The sequence below is a fragment of the Siphateles boraxobius genome, unplaced genomic scaffold, assembly GCF_051911475.1.
Source record: "Siphateles boraxobius isolate OS27281-9 unplaced genomic scaffold, OSU_SipBor_1 24, whole genome shotgun sequence".
Taxonomy (NCBI): domain Eukaryota; kingdom Metazoa; phylum Chordata; class Actinopteri; order Cypriniformes; family Leuciscidae; genus Siphateles; species Siphateles boraxobius.
In genome coordinates, this window is record NW_027508855.1 from 404,745 (window position 1) to 426,223 (window position 21,479).

The window sequence follows — 21,479 nt, forward strand, 5'->3', positions numbered from 1 at the left end:
CCACGACTATAAAGGCCACGAAGTATCGCGAGAGCTAAGCAACCTTTCACACTGCGGCGACGCATTACGTCATTCACAACATCCGAGAAGTTGTTCCTGCTGTGTGTACTACTGCTAGAGAGGGAGTATACAAGGTAACAAGGGACAATAAATCGATATTGAAACATTTGAAGGAGCCCATGTTTTAACAAAATAATTTAACTATCGCACTGACGGTTATTCGCATATATATTCTTCGTTTCGTGTAAGGTATGTCATTTTATTTATATCGTTAATTTCTATTGGTTTCAATATCCACGATCCACCAATTTATAATGAAAACGAAGTAACTTATTGTATAGTCTTATTAATCTCGAGTGATTATAATTTTTAATTTCACGTTTTTATTTCTGCGTTCTTGTCCTACTTGAATTTGTTTATGCTGTCCCAATCTGTTTCTTTGGGATTGTCAACACCAAAGTCAGTTGGTCAAGTGTCACGCTAACATCCAGTAGCTTTTGTGGATGTTGTGGGGTTTTAACTAGACAAACAAAACCCCACTGGCCCCAGGATGTTTCTGTTCTTCAAAAAGAAGAAACCCAGTGTGGATTCCAAGAAACGCCTTGAGTACCAGCTTTGCTTGGTAAGTTTCTTGCTGTATTTACATTGCAACGACCCCACATTTTCTTATTAGAGCTAGGTGACCAGATTAGATATTGGGGGCTATACATAGCCTATAATAAAAGTCAAAGATAATGAATTTCAAACCTGAACCAAACATATTTTTATTTAAAGATCAACAGTCTGTCATTAGTCTTTAGTCTGCCACAAAAAAAAACAACAACATTAAAATCATGAACTTAAATGTCATTGTAAAAAACAACAACAATGACTGTTGTAACAGTGTGTAAATCAGACCTTTCAGGCTATAGCCATTCATATGTTTAATGAAAATAAGCTTATTAATGCTTATCTAAATTCGCGCCTAGGCCTATACAGTATCTTTGTAGAACTTCTAAGAAAAGATGCAAAAAAGATGCTGCAGCCAATGAGCAGGACGACTCAACCTCCACGGACAGTTTTTAATGTTTTATCAGACTCAAGATGTTGCTTTTGTATAATTTTCAGGACAATTAGGGCTGAATACGGGATTCTGGACAACAGCTTAGATTTCGGGACTGTCCCAAATTTTTCGGGATGTCTGGTCACCCTAGTTAGAGAATTTATGTATCAGCAGTGCCTCTTTTTTTTTCTTTTTTTTTTTAGCAGCATCCTACAGTCATAGTGCACTGTTTCATACCCATAACACACATGCCTCTGTTTTTTGCAGGCCAAAGAAGCGGGTGCTGATGATATTCTGGACATTTCTGCTTGTGAACTTACAGAGGTGAATTACACAAACCATAATGAATGACATTCATTATTCACATTTTGGAGAAATTTTCATACAAAAAACAGAAAGAGATACCTGATTATTAGAGATTAGAGATAATCTTATTGCAAGATACCTGATTGCTTCCCTCCGTTTCAACAGTTTTTACATATTTTAAATGCGTGTCTGCAGGTTCCCTCCAGTGCCTTCTCAATGTGTAAAGTGCTCCAGAAGAAAGTGAGTCAGTTTACTGCAGGGTTGTTTTCTCTGAACTGTTATTGGTCAGAGCGAACAGACTTTTGACAGCAGTTTCCTCTTTCATTGCAGGTGTTAATTCTTCATGGAAATGACCTGATGTCACTTGTTCCTAAAGGTTGCTGCATTGGTGCCTTAGCAACCTTAAAGGTGAGAGACATTGATTGAGCACATAACCGTCTTGAACTTCTCTCCAGTGCCAACATCTCTGTGTGTCCATTCTTAAGGTGCTGGATTTGCATGAAAATAAGCTCACATCACTTCCTGATGACATCGGACAGCTTTTGTCCTTGCAGGTACATTATAATTATTATATATGAACAAAGCTGATGATGTGAATTGTTTCTTATTTGACACTTGAAAACAGAATACTTTTCTGGATGCTGATTGGTAAATACACATATTGGGTTACTGCATTTTTTTTCAAAGAATTTTTTTCAGCAAGGACACAAATCCTTTCAGTAAAAGACAGTAAAGCTTGGTGGGGGTTGATGGGTTGTATCATGGTTTCTACAAAAAGCAGCACAACTGTTTTCAACATTGATAATAATCATAAATGTTTCCTGAGCGGCAAATCAGCATTTTTAGATTAATTTCTGAAGGATCATGTGACACTGAAGACGGGAGTTATAGCTGCTGAAAATTCAGCTTTGCTATCACAGGACTAAATCTTATAATGTGTTAAAATAGAAAACATTTCTTTTAAATTGTAATAATAATAATATCTCACAATATTACTGTTTTCACTGTATTTTTGAACAATTAAATGCAGCATTGGTAAGCATAAGAGACTTCTTTCATAAACATTAAAACAATTATACCAACCCCAAACTTTTGAATGGTTGTGTATATCTTCTAGAATCTAGGGCATGAATTTTTTTTTTATGTTGAATTGATCATTAGCTTCCTTTATATTTATTGCTTCTTTAAGGTTCTGAATGTTGAGAAGAACCACATAAAACAGCTGCCAGACTCTGTAGGGGATCTACAACATCTACAGACACTTAATGTGAAAGGTTTGTTTAGTGCTTTTTTGCGTATGTTTAAAAAAATATTTTATTCATTAATGTACATTACCCTGTTTCAAAAAGCTATTAAGAATTTGACAGTCATTTGAGGTTTCTGTTAAAGAGGGTAGTTCGGGCTTTTTAGGCGCATTTTAATTCAAACTAAATGGTAATAAAAGCCTAAACCACTTAAATGAACAAAATGTTTGGATGCTGACAGGGAACTGCCTTACTGTGATTCCTGTGTCTGTGGGTCGCATGAGCAGCCTGCGTACACTGGACATAAGTGAGAACAGCATCAGAGAATTACCCAAAGAACTGGCCAGTGTTCGGACTCTGGAAGTAAGTATCTTAAATGGTTAGCCCACTTAAGATAAAGATTTTGGAGCATATTTGTGTAGTATCATATCAAGCTTATATGCATTGTGACCGCTGCAAAGACATACTTATGTCTGTATGTTTCTATGTGGTGTGCAGAGCTTGATCTTGGACGCACAGGTTATGAGCTATCCACCTGTGTCAGTGTGCACGGCTGGCACAGAGGAAGTGCAGCGCTACCTCTGCTCAGGTACAGATCTTTTATTCTAGCCTGGTTAGATGCAGACACAGTACAGATTATCCACAAGATCTAATTGAATATTAACTTGCAGTCCTTTGTGACAGAACTAGGTCTTTCTGTGCATCTGGTTTGTTCGTAATTGATTTTGATGTGGTTTAGAGATGAATCTGGATTATTGCCCTCCATCGCAATACCTTCTGCCTGTGCTGGAGCATGATGGAGGGAAGCAGGAGGTGGAATGTGTTGACGGTGAGGAGATAGCCTGGCAGGTCAGTCTTCACTGTATCACTCATTTCATACTAAAAAGTGTTGGTGTGGCATTATTTCTGGTAATGTAATAATGACTTGCTGTTCTCTTACATTCACTCTGGCACTGCAGAGCAAATTCATGGACTATGAGAAAAGAAAGGTATGTTTGATTTAGTTTATTTTTGTTATTGTTGGATCGTCCAGTGAATTATTATTTACATCTCACTTTTGTGTTTCTCCACTAGGAGCAGAAACAGCTGGAAAAGTTGACCTTTGAGAAAGATCTTGAAGAGAAACAGAGAGAACACACTCAGCTCCTCCTCCTCAACAACTCCCGTAAAGAGGACGTCCTGCTGTCTGTCAAATTGGTAACCATTTTGATTTTAGATCTGGTTTATAAATGTAACACATTTGAGTGAGCTACACTTCCGTACTCACCAAGGCTGCATTTATTGGATTAAAAATCAATAAAACACTAATATTGTAAAATATTATTTCAAAAAGAACTATTTTCTATTCTCATTGAAAGTCTTCAGAGTCAAATGATCCTTCAGAAATCATCCTAATATGCCGGTTTAGTGCTCAGTTAACATTTCTTATTATCAATGTTGAAAACCGTTGTACTGCTTAAATTTTTTGGTGAAATCACAAGAATTCTTTGGTGAATAAGAAAAAAGTAATTTGAAATATAATTTTATGTAACATTATAAATGTCTTTACTGATGCATTTAAACAAATTTAATGCATCATTGAATGAAATAAAATTGTTACTGGAAAAAAAAGTGTTTCTTTCGGTCACTACACCTATCTAGCTGACACAAATACACCTCTTTGTGCTTTTCTGTCTCTCAGGAGCAGGAACGGTTAGAGTTAGGTGTGTCTCAGCAGCAGAAAGCCCAGGAAGCAGTAAGGCTAAAAATGCTGGATAAAGTACGTCAGGCAGAGAGCGTTATCATGGGCCGCATCTCTGACCTTCTGTTTGATAACAAACGGTGAGGGCACAATGTGAACCATTTTTTAAATGTCCTGCTTTTCTGTTAGCTAGTGCTGTCAGTTTATCATTCTGAGTCCATGAGTATTGTGGAGTTTAAGGGTGGTTATTTATTGTGTGTTTGTGCTCATTTGATTACAGACAGGCAAAGAGTGCTGAATTTCTCCAAGCTCTTGAGATGGACCGGTGAGTAGATATTACACATGGGTCGAACTCTCTAATGGAGTATGGGCACTTGCCATCAATGCAGCTCTTGCTAAGTGAATTTCCCTCTATCTAATGGCACCACTTTAGAAATCCAGAGTTTCTGCAAGTACTGAGCTGTTTGATCAATGCCACTGCTGTGGTGCCGTTACAGAACACAGAGCGCTTTTGACCAAACCCATATTAGTTCAGCGTTTACGGGTACATTCAGGTATTTTTGGAGATCAGAGGTGCGTTTCCTGAAAACATTGTTAGCCAACTATGGTTGCAAGTTCCGTTGTTATCAGCCACAGTTAACCATAGTTCTAACAAACTTTTGCAAACAGCATCGCACAGTTGTGTGGTTGGAACGGCTGCTCTTGACCTGTGGTTAGAAGCAGAGTTTGTATGACATGTGATCTTAATAAATCTCTATCTTAAGCAAAATAAGCAATCTGACTTTCAGTACAATCTATATCTTTTATTTTGAATATAAACAAATGTCATTTACATCTTTTAGTTTGTCAAGAGATTTAAATATTTATTTAGAGTGTGCATGTGTATGCGCTAGTACGCAATAACGAGCCTATGATTGAATCTGGAAATAAAACAAAATAACTGAGAAAAATGATAATTAGTCCTCGGATGGCATGCCCGTAATTTATAGCGAAAAATCTGGCATTTATTCGATATCAAACGGGTTAGTTAAAATAAGTTTTTACTCCACCACCTACCTGCGTGATATCATTAACCAACGTGATTGAACGCCAAATTTGTGAAAGTACGGTGTCGGGAAATAGTTGTGACTAGCTACTTGATTTCTTCAATGATGCATTGTACAAAAGACTTTATATATATCTTAAAGGGACTTTGATCATAATATGGTAGTTAAGCAGTGAGTTACGTCATTGTACGGGAAATGCACCACTGGTCAGAAAGACCTGGCATTACTTTAGTTTAAAGGGTTTGGTTAGTTCACCCAAAAATGAAAATTCAGCCTCATGTTGTTCCAACCCCGTAAGACCTTCAATCTTCGGAACCTCGAATTAAGATATTTTTGATGAAATCTGAGAGCTGGATCACTCCTCCATAGTAGTCCATAGGCTTCTTCAGGGATTGAAACTTGCCGGCCTCGAAAAGTTATTCAAGACATTGTTAAAATAGTCCATGTGACTACAATGGCTCAATCTTAAGTTTATCAAACGACGAGAATACTTTTTGTGCGCAAAAAACCCCCAAAATAACAACTTTATTTCAACTATTCATTTCCTTCTCTGTGGGCCACGAGTCAGTTCACTAGTGTAATAGCGTAAGCTTCTGTTGTTGTACGTCACACGCATCACCCACATGACCAGCATCGGCCAATAGTGAGCCTACGTGTGACGTAGCTCTACGCTATTACACTAAGTTAACTGACTAGATGCCAACAGAGAAGGAAATGAATAGTTGAAATAAAGTCGTTTTTTTTTATTTTTTGCGCACAAAAAGTATTCTCTTCGTTTGATAAATTTAAGATTGAGCCACTGTAGTTCCTTGGACTATTTTAACGATGTCTTTAATAACTTTTCGGGGCTGGCAAGTTTCAATCCCTGAAGAAGCCTATGGAGGAGTAATCCAGCTCTCAGATTTCATCAAAAATATCTTAATTCGTGTTCCGAAGATGAACGAAGGTCTTACGGGGGTTGGAACAACATGAGGCTGAGTAAATACTTTTCATTTTTGGGTGAACTATCCCTTTAAAGGGGTGGTTGATTGTGATTTAACTTTTTTCATTTTAAATAGTCTGTAATGTTGCTGTTGGTGTATGAACAGTATATGCAAAGTTGCTGCACTAAAAGTTCAATGTAAGCAGATATATCGTCTTTTAAAAATCAGGAAGTTTAATGCCTACAAAAACGACTCGAATGGGACTACAACAAGATACTCCCGGGTTTTATATGTAACTAACCCATAATCAACCCTCCCTCCGGAATATTAAAAAAAGGGGGCATGGCCATATTTCTGCTGCTTTATCGAAGAGGAAGAGTTATAGTGGAGAGCAGAAGCCATGCCGTCGAAAGTGTGTTATTTTCACCCAGCTGTCAGGTCTTCTGTGTTCGGGCTTCCTACGGACGCTGTAGTTCGTCAACAATGGCTACAATTTATGTTTGATTATGTTCCTGAAAATTACAATCGTAATTTAGCTCTCTGTGCTGCGTATTTTACGCAAGACAGCTTCCAGAATCTCCACGAATTCAATGTCGGATTCAACAACAAACTAAAACATGTTACTAAAACATGAAGTAATGTATTTGCATGTATAATTTCAGACGTAATGTTTTAGTTTTTATCAAGGACGTAAACAAATGCCAGCGCTGGCTTTAGTAGCCACTTAGTTATGCTTTTTTGTGTCTATGACAAATGCGTACAAACATTTTGGACCTGAATTTGTAATTATGTACTAATTTTGTGAATGTATTTTCCATACTTTATGACATAATTTTTCGATTTTGATCAAGAACGTAAACCAATGCCAATGCTGTTTGTTTATAGTAGCCAGTTAGTTCGATGCTATTTTGTGTGTGTAAGACAAACGTGTAACTTACCCAAAGAAAACGATACACTGAGTAAACTAAGTTTTGTGAATATATAAACGGTTGTTCATTATATCGATAAAACAATAACTTTAAAAAACGGTATTACTCTGTCATTTATTCAGTTATATTAAATGTTTAATCAGGAGAAACCCGTATCTCAAAAGCTATAAGCAGCAGTAGCATTTTCAAGTAACAGCGTATCGAAATTCTTATATAATAATACAGAATAGAATAATAATAATAATAAAATGTACCATTCAGAAACGTTTTGTAGGGGAGGTTCTGCTTGACTCTCTTCATTGCCTCTTTCTGGGTCTGATTCTGGCTCAAACTGATACGGCAGTAGGCTATTGACACTATTTACATTTGACCGGAGCACATGCAGCTTTCGCCCGTAAAGGTAATTATGGGCGTGAAGTTTCCGGACTACGTGCGCTACGCAGTTTAGCCAATTACAACAACACCAGCCCAACTAACCAATCTGAGCCCATTGCCTGCTTCTGAGGGAGTGGTTTCATAGAATCAGGAAGTCAACCGGTCATTTAAATGACAGAGGAGAAAGCGGCTTACAATAAAGGTGAAATTTATGAAAAATAAGGCTTTTAAAAAAAAAAAAAACACACTTACACATGTTATATTCCACCCTATAAAAACAATCATGCAAAGAAATAAATCAGTAAACCACACCTTTAAGCGTTACTTTAAGTCGGTATCAAAAACTGCAGGCGTTAGTTCTGTATCAGAATCGTTTATATATACAGACTAAAAGTTTGGGGTTAGTAATATTTTTTTAAGTTTTTGAAAAAAGTCTCTTATGCTCACCCAAAGCTGCACATTTTTTGATAAAAAATATGGTAAAAACAGTAGTATTGTGAAATATTGTTACAGTTTGAAATGACTGTTTTCTATTTAATATATGAACGTACAATAAATGTAATTTATTCCTGTGATGGTAAAGCTGAATTTTCAGCATCATAACTCCAGTCTTCAGTGTCACATGATTTTTTCAGAAAAACCTTCTAATATGCTGACTTGCTGCTTAAGTGACATTTCTTGTGACAGTTGTGCTGCTTAATTGTGTGTGTGTGTGTGTGTGTGTGTGTGTGTGTGTGTGTGTGTGTGTGTGTGTGTGTGTGTGTGTGTGTGTGTGTGTGTGTGTGTGTGTGTGTGTGTGTGTGTGTGTGTGTGGAATCAAAGTAGAGATAAAGTTCAGAAGAACTGGATTTATTTTAAATAGATTTTTTGGGGGGATAGTGTGATAAATGCCTTTGCTGTCATTTTTATTCTATGTAATGCATTCTTTCCTGAATAAGAGTAATAATTTCTATAAAAAGAATTTTGCTGATCCCAAACTTTTGAACAGTAGTGTATATAGAAGTTACACACACAGCAAATGGTGATATCTTAAACTTACAATGATGTTGTTTTTATTTGAATAGAGAAACAGTTGTGAATATTTTGTTGTTGTTTTTAGCATACGAATGGAACACCTTGCTGCCATCACACAGGACGAAGCCAACTCTCTTAGGAAGAAGGAAGTGGCAGGTGAGTTTTAGAAAATTCATTTATCTCTAAAATTACCTATTGTTCCATAATTAAATATTTAATTTGGCAATTCATTAGAAATCTTTGTTATTTCTCAGAGCTGTGACATGCTTCAGACATGTTTAGTACTTGTAGTTTGAATCATACCTGCATCATGTCCCAGTCCCCCTCTCTTTCCCCCAGTATTTTTTAAACTCCTCTACTGTCTATGTAAGTCTACATATACATGTTTGCAGGTGCCATGCAGAGGATGCTGTCAGAGAGCTGCTCTTTAAGGTTACTGCAGGAGGCCAGGGAAGCCAAGACGCAGCTTCTGGTGTCTGAGACCTGCAGGAGGTGCTTCACTTCCTACCAATACGTCTGGTTTTGAACTTTGTTTGACCCTGTTTACACCTGGTATCAACATTCGTCTTGTTAATCTGATCACATGTGGTCGGGCAAGATGGTTTACCCTCTGTATAAATGGTAAATGGTAAATGGACTGCATTTATATAGCGCTTTCACAGACCGAATGGCCACCAAAGCGCTTTACATAGTTGCCTCACATTCACCCATTCATACACACATTCATACACCGACGGCGGTGTCAGCCATGCAAGGCGCCACCCAGCTCGTCGGGAGCAGTTGGGGTTAGGTGTCTTGCTCATGGACACCTCGACACTTGGTCAGGTGGAACCGGGGATTGAACCACCAACCTTTCGGTTTGTAGATAACCTACATGAACCACTGAGCCACTGCCGTTTATCGTATAAACATTCATCTCAAAAGTATCGCTTGTGACCAGATTTCAAAGACACATTCCCTTATTTTGAGATTACATCCTTCACTTACTATGTCAATGTTCTGGATGTTCATAAAGAAAATTAAACTTGCAATGCTTGATGTTCGGTGAGTAGACAGTCCTATTTTTCCTTCTGTCTTAATCTCTCTTTTTCCTCATACAGTTTGGACAGTTTGGATAAGAAGTTTGACCAAGTGTTGTCCCTGCAGCAGCTAGACAAAAGCAAAGCCATTAGTCAGATTCTTCAAGAGGTAACTATTCAATATACTAACTTACAATAGACATGATCTACATCACTCCATCCACCCTTACACTCCACAGGCAAAATACATTAATGAGCTACTATAAATATTACAGGTGGTGCATTGCTCTAAAATGATGAACTAACCCTTATTGGCCCTTTGTCTGCAGGAGGAAATGCAGAAGGCCGCCTTTGAAGCCCTCCAGCTTCAGAAGGACAGTGTGCATGCTTACATTCGCAATCAGGTATGATGATTGAGGTTTCTCTTAAGATCCAAGAGCCAATAAGGCCCTTACAGATTATGGGATTTAATGTTTTTTAAAGAAGTATCTTATCCTCACCAGTGTTGCAGTTAGTTAATCAAAACTACAATAAGAACGACTCGGTTACTAACGTAACCTCGGTTCCCTGAGAGGAGGGAACGAGTATTGCGTAAGTAGCTTACGCTATGGGAAAACTCCTTTTCTCGAGAATATTGAAGTCTTTATGTAAAACGCATTGCAGCTGCACAGCTGACAGCAATGAACGAAGGCAGCTCGGTCATTGGCTGTGCTGCGGCAACTTGCTCGAACCAATGACGGGGCGACTCTGAATGCGCGACCAATGAGCGCGCTTCGCGCCCGCGCGCGTCAGAGCCCGCCAAGATGGGCGTGGCCAAGAGCTATATATTGGGCGCCCCGTCATGAGAGTTCTTTAGGTTAAAATGACTGAAGCGAACTAACCAAGCACAAGCACGGCAGCTTACGCAATACTCGTTCCCTCCTCTCAGGGAACCGAGGTTACGTTAGTAACCGAGTCGTTCCCTTTCGAGAGGTCTCTCCTATTGCGTAAGTAGCTTACGCTATGGGAACACCATGCAAAACGCCGTGCGTGCTGAACTTCGCCTTATGATAGCCAGAGGCAGGTGCCTGAGCTAAAAAAGCAAAGTTATCATCCAACTAGCCGGCAGAGGCGAGCTTTATATGTGGGAAAGAATACAGAGCGGCTAGAAGGCGCTCAGTGTGACACAAGCACATACATAATCTAGATACGAACTCGTAGTTCAACTAGCATCATGCTGATAGTACATTGGAATGCGGTGTCGGGACCTGTAGGTTGTAGAACCTGATAAATGTGGACGGTGAGGCCCAGCCTGCCGCCGCACAAATATCCTCGATCGGTATCCCGCTCGACCATGCCGAGGAAGAAGCCACACTCCTGGTGGAGTGTGCTTTGACTCCCCAGGGGCATTGAAGTCCCTTAGCTTCATAAGCCAGCGCTATAGCTTCAACTATCCAGTGAGAGATTCTCTGCTTTGAAACGGCGGAACCTTTCGTACGGCCGCCAAAGCATACAAACAGTTGTTCTGTCTGTCTGAATAGGGCAGAACGCTCCAAATACACTCTGAGAGCCCTAACGGGGCAGAGTAGATTAGCGTCGTGTTCGTCTGCTGGGGACGATAGCGCAGTTAGGGAGATAACCTGTGCTCTGAAGGGAGTGGTGAGCACTTTAGGAATATACCCATGTTTCGGTCTAAGGACGACCCTGCAGTCGTTAGGTCCGAATTCTAGGCAGGCAGCGCTTGTCGAAAGCGCGTGCAGGTCGCCCACTCTCTTGACCGAGGCGAGTGCCAGCAAGAGCGCAGTCTTGAGCGAGAGCTGTTTAAGGTGCACGGTTCGGAGTGGTTCAAACGGAGGCCCTTTAAGAGCGTCTAGGACAGTAGCTAGGTCCCAGATCGGCACTGAGGGGGGGCGTGAAGGGTTCATCCTCCTAGCGCCCCTTAGGAAACGAATAATTAGGTCGTTTCTTCCCAATGGACGTTCCATTACAGGGTCGTGTGATGCTGTGATGGCCGCCACATATACTTTGAGCGTGGAGGGGGCGCGGCCCGCCTCCAGAAGCCCTTGTAGAAAAGCGAGTACGTTTGTAATCTCGCATGTTTCAGGGTTCAGGCCCTTGGCATTACACCAGACACTGAACACTTTCCATTTCTGGGCATATAAGCGTCTCGTGGAGGGCGCCCGCGCCTCAGCGATGGTTTTTAGTGCTCCGCTCGTGAGGTTCCTGGGAACCCGTTGAGGGGCCATGCATGAAGGGCCCACAGATCGGGGCGGGGATGAAATATCATCCCGTTGGCCTGACTGAGGAGGTCTGGCCTCAGTGGAATCGGCCGTGGTGCAGATTGCATTTGCATCAGATCTGGAAACCATGTTTGGTTCTTCCAGAGTGGGGCTATCAGCAGCACTGCGTCTTTCTCCTCTCTGACCCGACTGATGACCTGCGGTAGCATCGCGATCGGGGGAAAGGCATATAAGGGACGGCTCGGCCAGCTCTGGGCGAGCGCATCCATGCTTTTCGTGAAGAAAAGAGGGCAGTGCGCGTTCTCCTTGGAGGCGAAGAGGTCGATCTCCGCTTTGCCAAAGGTTTTCCATAACCAGTGAATCGTCAGCGGGTTGAGAGCCCATTCTCCTGGGAGAATTTTGTCTCTGGATAGCATGTCCGCCCCCTGGTTCAGGGCACCTGGCACATGCGCTGCTCTCAGCGAGCGCAAGTTGTGCTGGGACCATAAAATGAGTCTCCTGGCCATTGAATGCATGGAGCTCGACCTGAGTCCACCCTGGCGATTTATGTACGATACTACCGTCATGTTGTCCGTTCGGACCAAGACGTGTTCGTTTCTCAGCTGTGGGAGCAGGGCTCTGAGAGCCAAAGCGACCGCTTTCATTTCCAGACAGTTTATGTGTAGGCGCTTCTCCGGGTTTGACCAAAAGCCGGAGACAGGCCTGCCCTCGTAAAGGGCCCCCCAACCTATTTTGGAGGCATCTGTCGTTATCATCTTTCTCCTTGTGTTCACACCCAGACTCACGCCTGACTGGTACCAGTCGGCGGCTTTCCAGTGCGTCAGGGCTTTTATACAGCCGTGGTTCGCTCTGATTAAAAGGTGGCCCGAACGCCACGCGTGAGTAGGGACGCGGCTCTTGAGCCAGCGTTGGAGAGGGCGCATATGCAACAATCCTAGCTGGAGTACGGCCGATGCTGAGGCCATGAGAACGAGCATCCTCTGAAACCGCTTGACGGGGGCGAGCGCGCCCGCCCTGAATGATGTTGCAAGGCGCCGGATGGTGAGCGCGCGCTCTGATGAGAGACGCGCTGTCATTTGCATCGAGTCTAGAACTATTCCCAGGAAAGAAATCCTCTGGCTGGGAGATAGTATGCTTTTTGCAAAATTGATTCTTAGACCCAGGCATTCTAAATGGCTGATAATCCAAGATCTGTGTGTTATTAACTGACTCTCTGATTGTGCTAGAATCAGCCAATCGTCGAGATAATTCAGTATTCGCACTCCCCTTCGCCTTAGGGGGGAAAGTGCTGCATCCATACATTTCGTGAATGTACGGGGAGCCAGGGACAGGCCGAACGGAAGTACTGTGTACTGGTACGACTGTCCCTCGAAAGCGAATCTCAGAAACGGCCTGTGATGAGGCGCTATTGGAATGTGAAAGTAAGCATCTTTCAGATCCACTGAGAGAAACCAATCTCCTGGGCGTACTTGCGCGAGGATATGCTTGGTTGTTAACATTCTGAACGAGCGAATCATTAGTGCTTTGTTCAGGTGTCTGAGATATAGGATGGGGCGGAGACCGCCATCCTTTTTCGGGACGAGAAAATAGCGGCTGTAAAAACCTGCCTCGCTCAGAGAGGGGGGAACAGTTTCCACAGCGCCCTTTTCTATTAGTTTGCGCACCTCGGTGCGTAGAACATGTGAGCACTCTTTTCTCACTTTCGTCTCGACCACAGTCGTAAAACGTGGTGGTCTGCGAGCGAACTGGAGCGAGTATCCGTGCTTTACTATATTCAATACCCATTTCGGCATATCTGGAATATTTTCCCATGCCGCTGCGTGTACAGATATGGGCTGAATACAGGCTAGGGGCGGGCCGCTGTGACGCAGGGACCCGGCCAGCGAATCGCCTGAGCTCATAGCTCTCAGAGGCGCGGGCGCGCGCTGAGCAGCTGAGTGAATGGGCGCGTGTGTGATTACAGCAGCGCGCGCTGTGTCTGTAAAACTCGCAGCCTGGGCTGGGGTTGTGTTTGACACTGTAAGGACAGTGTTTATAAGTGGGGGTGCATAAACAGTGGTAGGCACACGCGTCACTTTTATAATGTTTCCCGCTTTTACTGGGGATGAATTTATAACTGTGTGAACAGTGCTTGTGTGTAGTGGTGCGTACATGACCGTAGGCACGTGATCTACATTCATGGGGTGCGCAGCTTGAGCTGGGAATGAATTTGGCACTGTTTTGACAGTATCTGGGAATGCACACCTTGTGGACATGTGAACCCTTAGTGACACAGGCAGAAAAAGACTCTTTTTGTGTTTTCTGTGCGTCGCCGTAAAAACGGCGTTTGTTTGCAGGTGAGCGAGCTCTGTGACTGGCCCATTGACTGCTGTATGAACATATCCAGCCGCCTGTAAGGGGACTGGGTAATGCTTGAGCTTTTGCAGAGAGAGTGGTCCGGCTTTTGCGAGACACGCACTCTCTCTTTTCATTCTTGTGGCTAGGACGGCTTTCGAGGCTCGGGGTTCAGCACAATCTTGGGCCGAGGACCCCGTCGCTCAGAAGGCGGCTTGCGGTTGTGAGAGCGCGAGCGGCGTCGAGCGTCAGCCTGAGGCGCGGGCTGAGAGGCGGTGGGGGCTGTTCTAGCCCGCTGCGGCTGCGGCGGCCTCTGTCTGCTCTGCGATGAGCTGGAGCGCTTGGGCAGGAAATGCCGCATAGCTTGTGAAGCATTCTGGGCCTCAGTGAAGCGTTCGGCGAAACCCTTAACCGCCGGTCCAAACAGCCCGCTGGTGGAGATAGGCGCGTCGAGAAATGGCGCCTTATCCGCGTCCTTCATCTCAGTCAGAGTCAACCACAGATGGCGCTCGAGAACAGTCAAATTAGCCATGGCACGGCCGATAGACTGGGCGGTGGCCTTCGTGGCTCGCAGGGCTATGTCAGTCGCGCTGCGTAGGTCCTTAAAGGCTTCGGGTTCGGGGCCAGACTCGTCCATAGAGCGGAGAAGCTTGGCTTGGAACACTTGAAGTACCGCCATAGAGTGAAGCGCTGATGCAGCTTGGCCGGCGGCGGCGTAGGCGCGACCGGCGAGAGCTGAAGTAGTGCGGCAGGGCTTCGAGGGGTGGGAAGCTTTGGCTTTCCATCCGGTGGTGGAGGGCGGGCAGAGATGATTGGCCACGGCCTCCTCGAGGGGCGGTGTTCCCTCGTAGCCTCTTTCCTTTGCGCCGTCCACAGAGGAGAGCGAGGAAGAAAAAGAAGGCTTTAGGCGCGCAGAGTGGGGGGCTTTCCACGACTTGGTGAGTTCGTCGTGAACTTCCGGGAAGAAGGGAGAAGGCCTTTGCCGAGGGGCCTGCCGGCGCCCCTGCAGAAACCACTCATCCAGTCGGCTCCGGGTTGGTTCTTCGGGAGAAGACCAATCGAGCCCGAGGTCTTCCACGGCCTTAGAGAGAACGCGGATAATCTCTCTATCCATGGTGGAGCCCCCGCTCGCGCTAGCTAGCGTCGACGGGGCGGGGTCGAGAGTGGAGCCCGGCCAGTCGTCCGATGCAGCGTCGATTGACAAGCTGTCATCCATTCCCCCGTCGTCCTCGGACGCGCCGAAAGTCACAAGCCCCACCGCTCTGCTAGAGGGGTGTGGGTCCGGCTGGGTGAACTGAACCGGCGGTGGGGAAGGCAAGAGCGGCGGTGAAGCACGCGGAGACTGGCTCGGCGTGACGTCACTGAGCTCAGGTTCAGGAAGCCTCTGTGAGCGGCGCTTTTTCTTAGTACGCGGCTCGAACAGAGGGATGGCGGCGATGGGCTCGCTCACGGCGAAAGCGGCGAGGCGAGCCCGCAGTGCGGAGAGACCCAGGTCGTCACATTCGGGGCATCCGCCCTTGGTCAAAGCAGCTTCTGCGTGGTCCCGGCCCAGGCAGCGAGCGCAGATGATGTGACGATCCCCGTCCGGGAGAAGGTCTCTGCACGACGCGCAGGAAGGCATTTGAAACAACGCCTTGGAAAATTTGCTCTTTTACAAGTGTCGCAGAGCGAACAGATGTAAATACTTGCGTGAGCAGTACGCCGGATGGCTCAGTAGGATCGCGTTAGAAGGCGGCTGAAGGTGCCGACGTCCTCGTAGCAAATCCCGCTGGTATGCTTTTCGACGGCGAAGCTTCAATAATCCGGAGGATCCAGCGAAGAAGGTGTTCGCTGAAGGAGATTAAATCTAAAGAACTCTCATGACGGGGCGCCCAATATATAGCTCTTGGCCACGCCCATCTTGGCGGGCTCTGACGCGCGCGGGCGCGAAGCGCGCTCATTGGTCGCGCATTCAGAGTCGCCCCGTCATTGGTTCGAGCAAGTTGCCGCAGCACAGCCAATGACCGAGCTGCCTTCGTTCATTGCTGTCAGCTGTGCAGCTGCAATGCGTTTTACATAAAGACTTCAATATTCTCGAGAAAAGGAGTTTTCCCATAGCGTAAGCTACTTACGCAATAGGAGAGACCTCTCGAAAGGGAACAGTACTATTGTAAAATATTACTACAATTTAAAATAACTGTTTTCTAATACAGTATATTTGAAAATATCAAACAGTCCAAAGGAAAAGATGTGTGACACAGATTAACGAATAATAATAATACACATAATACACATAAACTTTTGGGACACATAATCACTCTGGGAAATAAGACTATGACCAAAACGTTTAACTTTAGTGCAAGACCTAGAACTGAGGAAACTGAGGGCTTAAATACACATAGGGAGATCATTAATGAAACAGGGAACAGGTGGGAACTAATCAGAAACCATGACAACCTAAAATGATAACTAGAACACGACTACAAATTAAACTGAAGCCAAAAAAACTAAACGTGACAAGACTGTGACCAATGTCATTTATCCCTTAATGACGTTGATTTATTATTTATTACTCCAGTCTTCAGTGTCATATGTTTATAAGAAGTCATTCTAATATGCTGATTTAGTGCTCACGAAACTTTTCTCATAATATTAGTAACACTTTACAGTACAGTCTCGTTTCTTAACATTAGTTACTGCATACTGTATTTTTGCAGTAGCTCTGTATATTTCTATGTCAAAGAGCAATTAGCTGGTTAACTCGATTTACTTATTGTAGAGTTGATTAAAGTTATCATGAGCATTGTTGTTTGAAGCGGATGTCATAACAAATGTCAGCAGACCAGGAAGGTTTTTAAACAAGCGGTTTATCAGTAAGATCTTACCTTCATGCTGTGAAAATACAAACCGGAAGACAGAACAGAACACAATGCAGAGTGCAGTGCTGAAAAGGGGCAGGGCTACATAAGGTCTATAAAGTAATAATGTGTAAGATGGTCTTGTGTAGTCATTCTAGCCATTAAAACTTTTTTGGTTTCAGTCAGCCCATGCTTCTCACATCCCACCTCTCATTGGATGCAGAACCCAAAAGATGGCTTTTTTATCATGTCTCCATGGGGCCATTCACACCCCCACTGTATGCTTGTATCCATAGATTAAACTCATAGAGGCAGAGTTATTGCAGTTGACAAAGCTGGAGGTTAAGAGGAGGAATTTGGACACTGAGAACCTGCAGGTACGTAGCAGCAGTAGATGATGTGGGGCTTTCCTTCCAGTGCTTCATCATGCTGTGGAGTGTAGAAAGGAGTAACCATCACTCTGTTTGTTGCTGCACGTCACTTTACTTGTTTGTTTTTGCATCTCTCTTTCTGTCTCTGATTACTTAGCCATTTCATCCCATTCCTGTTTAAGTATCATGCTCACTATACCTCTATGAGTTATCACAGCATTCTGGGAGTATGATACTTTTGTATTGTTTGTGTGTGTGTGTGTGTATTTACTGTATTCACTGTGTGTGGAAGGAGGTGCTGGCTGACCAGAGGACCGCTTTGAGTGACCTACTGCAACAGTTACTCAAACAGAAGGACCAGAGGGAGGAGGAGCTCAAACTGGTCTTAGTGAGTGATTCTGGACCATCTATCTATCTATCTATCTATCTATCTATCTATCTATCTATCTATCTATCTATCTATCTATCTATCTATCTATCTATCTATCTATCTATCTATCTATCTATCTATCTATCTGTCTATCTATCATTTGTTGGAGCTTTGTTATTTTGGGAAATAGTATTCTAGAATTTTCATTTGATGCAATTTTTTCTGTTGTTTGTATATTTGTCATTTGAAAAATAATGGCATGATAATTCAATAGTGCTTATATTTGCTTAGGACTTTTACAAAATGTATCAGAAATGACACTAAGGATGTTTTTTCTTTGCTCTTTAGATGGAGCTGGAGCAGAAGAGCGAATCCAATCAGCAGAACTACTGGATGATTCAATATCAGAGGCTCCTGGATGCTAAACCACTGTCTTTGCGTATGCAGGTCAGAGCAGCACTTCTACAGGCCTTGAGATCCTGTGTTCAAATCGCAAAATCGCTGACACTTTGCTGTCCTTTCATTTCTCCTCAGGAAGCGGCTGTGGATAGGGATCTGGGGAATATGCTGTGTAAACTCTCTGCTCAACACTACCTGCCAATCATAGCTCACCACCGAATCACCGTAGAGGCCTTGCGACACATGACCGCCAAAGACCTTAGGAAGGTCTGCTATCTTTCCCTTTGTGTTTCAACACATTTTTGAAAGTGTGTGTGTCTATGAATTTGTCATTAGAGATTTATGTCCGAATTTTTTTTTTTTACAGTTGGGGATAAGTGAGGTTGGCGTGCAGAAAGCTCTTCTCCACTGGGCCAGAGAACGCACTCTGTCTGACCGTAAGAGCAAACATATTCACTTGAGGACATACCGTACTATTTTTAATTTAGTGATATTTGTGAATTCTGCTCAGTGTTTTTGTTTTTCAGTGATTGCAGTATCATAACATTTTTGTCCCTTCAGCATTGCCTAAAACAGCGAAAGAGATACAGGAAGCTGGTCCATCCACTCCAAGTGCCCCACCTCAACAGCAGCTCACTCCTCCACTGACCCCCAGCACCCCCCTCACCCCCACTGCCCCAGGTCCTGATAGATTCAGCAGTTCCGAGTGTGTGGTGTGCATGGAACATGAGGTAAAGCCTTCCCTTCATTTAAAAGCTTAATTATTAATGCAAAGAGTAACAATTTGAATTAAAACTTCTAAAATATTTAGAAGTGAAAACATTAAATAATACATTTTTAATATTTTTGTTTGTTTTTGCAAGAAATCTCATAATCACAAAGTCTGTATTTTATAAAAAAATACAGTAAAAACAGTAATATTAAGAAATATTATTACAATTTAAAATACTGTTTTTGATTTTAATATATTCAATTATATATCAATTTTTATTAATAGAAAGTATTTATTTAAAATTGACCATATCTAACCCTAACCCTTTTTTGTAACAATGTAGTCTTTATTGTTTATTTATTGTCTATTAAACTATTCATTTATTTAAAAAGAATTAATGACCGAAACGATTGAAAGGTAGTGTAAATATTTTTATAAAATAAAACATTAACCTACTAATTAACTATTAAGAAATAATAACTTATTAGTATGGTTTTAACCTACTTATTACCTATTAGTTTATTATAAGAAATATTAACTTATTAGTATGGTTTGTAATGAATACAGCTGTTACAGTTTAGCTTTTCAGCAGCTCAAAAAAAACAACTCAATTTCCTCTTCTGTTCTGCTCTGTGTAGTCACATGTGATCTTCCTGCCGTGTGGACACGTATGCTGTTGCCAGAGCTGCAGCGATGCCCTGCAGTCCTGCCCTCTGTGCCGTGCTTCTATATCTCAGCGTGTACGTCTTTACCATTGCTGAAGCCGACAAGCGTCCACCGAGTCTTTCCATGGTCAGGATCATACCTCACATGTCGTATTGCTCCTTCCTCCCATTTGCTGCATGAAATCGTCTGTGAACCTTCAAGCACTTTAGAAGTTACTGGATTTTCTCTTCCACTACTGCTACAACTAGCCAATCAAAGAGGAACATATACAGCAAGACATTTGTCCATTTGTTCATCATAAACTGGTCACATTCCAATAAATTAACAGCAAGAAAGAATTTGGTAACGGTTCATCCAACTACCTGCTACCTGCTCTAAGCACTTGTGCCTTTTCTGTATTTAATGTCAACTCTTTCCCCCTGCCACTAAATTTGAAATATCTGCATGTTCTCCATAGTAAAGCTAAATCTTCATCCACACGCCACAGTCCCCCCATGCCCACAATGTTGTCATCATAGAGCAATAGGACCAAACTGCATAACCATTAAGGGCTGTTCAGACCAAATACAATAACTATAAAGTTTGAATCGTTCTATTTCTATGAGAATAGGAAAGTCCACACCACAGCTGTAACTATAATGACAGAGGAATGATATCGCTGGAATCACTTTCAGAACATTATTTTTTTCAGCTGATGAAGGATAAAAAACATTGACAGCCAATCAGAATCCACCCCTAATTAAAGAGCTCAAACATTCAATGTGGCAGCTGGCATAATAACTGCAGTGTGTGCCATGCTTATAATAAACAGAACACTGTCGTTAGTTGGTGTGGATTTTAAGTTATGGTTATAGTTATGGTTATATCAACACAGCAGAATAGGAAATAATAGGCTGAAGTTGAAATCTTTCTAAAGGCACTGTACTTGTTATATAACACCCAAAACATTCAACCTCACAAAAGCTCTGCCATTCACTGTCAACTAACCATTTTCAGTGACTTCAAGTATTGCACGCTCACAATAGTGTTTCCTAAATCACTTCTGTGTACTTCTGTCTTCATCCAAGTGCTCTTATATGCAAGTCGGCTTCTCTCTTCAAATGTGCAGAATGAAAAAAAAAATGTAATATGCCTGTAGTAGGTGAAACAAATGTAAATTTTTATTTCGTATTCATTTATTTGTGTTTATCAGCATGATAATTCACATCAGAAACTTTTAATCTGTGTGCTTTGTGTGCTTCAGTTATGCATGGACTGGACTGGACAAATATGTCTTTTATTAGTTGTGCAGCTGAAATTGCATCTGTCATTAAAGAAAAAATATGATGAAAGCTTTAGAATTTTTAGCAGAATGTGCAATCAGTACATGACAATGTATCAAAAACAACTCTTCTACACCATAGTAATAGTAGGAGTTACTGTATAAATTACCCTCTGATGGCAGGCTATTATTAAGCTATGTACCCACTGTAGTCGTCCTGCGTTTATTTAATAAGAACTGATACATTTTATGGTCATTCCTACTATACAAATGCCACCTTACCTGTGATGACCAAGTGAGATTCAATTTCAATGTTACATCCATTTACCACATACATTCTGCCATTACATGTTTTCCTTTTTTTGCTGCATATTCATAATATAATGTATTATTAAATTTATTTTAGCTTTTATAATTGTACCCAACCAATCACATCCATTGAAATAGTGCCTGTTCATTTTTAAGAGTGTGAGTTATCACGCCTGTCACACATCTGCAAAATAAACCTGCTAGACAATGTGTTCTAGTGTCCTTTGATAATTACGAGGTGTATTTTTGCATACTGCAACTGCAAAGGACTTTTATAATATATACATACATACACACACACACACACACATACATATGTTTACATATACAGTATATACACACTTATATTTATACTACACACAGCAGTCAGTTTCTTGTTGCAAGACCAGTAGGTCCGTAACAATGATCAAAAAAGAACAATG

General features: G+C 42.3%; 1 protein-coding gene across 4 annotated transcripts; it reads left to right on the top strand.

The window, feature by feature from the left end:
• The first annotated feature begins 48 nt into the window (after positions 1–48).
• On the top strand, positions 49–21,267 carry lrsam1 (leucine rich repeat and sterile alpha motif containing 1). 4 transcript variants are annotated; one of them, XM_077240604.1, is made up of 25 exons: positions 49–134; positions 461–622; positions 1,310–1,366; positions 1,544–1,588; positions 1,679–1,756; positions 1,834–1,902; positions 2,538–2,622; positions 2,834–2,955; positions 3,091–3,181; positions 3,332–3,441; positions 3,552–3,581; positions 3,667–3,789; positions 4,274–4,413; positions 4,554–4,598; positions 8,646–8,716; positions 8,953–9,052; positions 9,661–9,748; positions 9,909–9,983; positions 17,266–17,346; positions 17,633–17,728; positions 18,059–18,157; positions 18,245–18,376; positions 18,477–18,546; positions 18,671–18,840; positions 19,460–21,267. In XM_077240604.1, the coding sequence occupies exons 2-25, from the start codon at positions 551–553 to the stop codon at positions 19,580–19,582; spliced, it is 2,172 nt and encodes a 723-aa protein (XP_077096719.1). In that variant the 5' UTR covers positions 49–134; positions 461–550; the 3' UTR covers positions 19,583–21,267. The 4 variants fall into 4 exon arrangements, with proteins under 4 accessions (XP_077096719.1, XP_077096717.1, XP_077096718.1 ...); XM_077240603.1 differs by having other exon boundaries at positions 72–249; XM_077240605.1 differs by having other exon boundaries at positions 118–249; positions 465–622.
• The last annotated feature ends 212 nt before the right edge of the window (positions 21,268–21,479 follow it).

What these genes read in the sequence shown, in the direction of transcription:
- lrsam1 (XM_077240602.1), top strand. Translation starts at nt 551, where the DNA reads ATGTTTCTGTTCTTCAAAAAGAAGAAACCCAGTGTGGATTCCAAGAAA. An exon ending in GTGCCTTAGCAACCTTAAAG is followed by an intron (nt 1,757 to 1,833) that starts GTGAGAGACATT and finishes TCCATTCTTAAG; the next exon opens with GTGCTGGATTTGCATGAAAA. An exon ending in AGGAGCTCAAACTGGTCTTA is followed by an intron (nt 17,729 to 18,058) that starts GTGAGTGATTCT and finishes TTTGCTCTTTAG; the next exon opens with ATGGAGCTGGAGCAGAAGAG.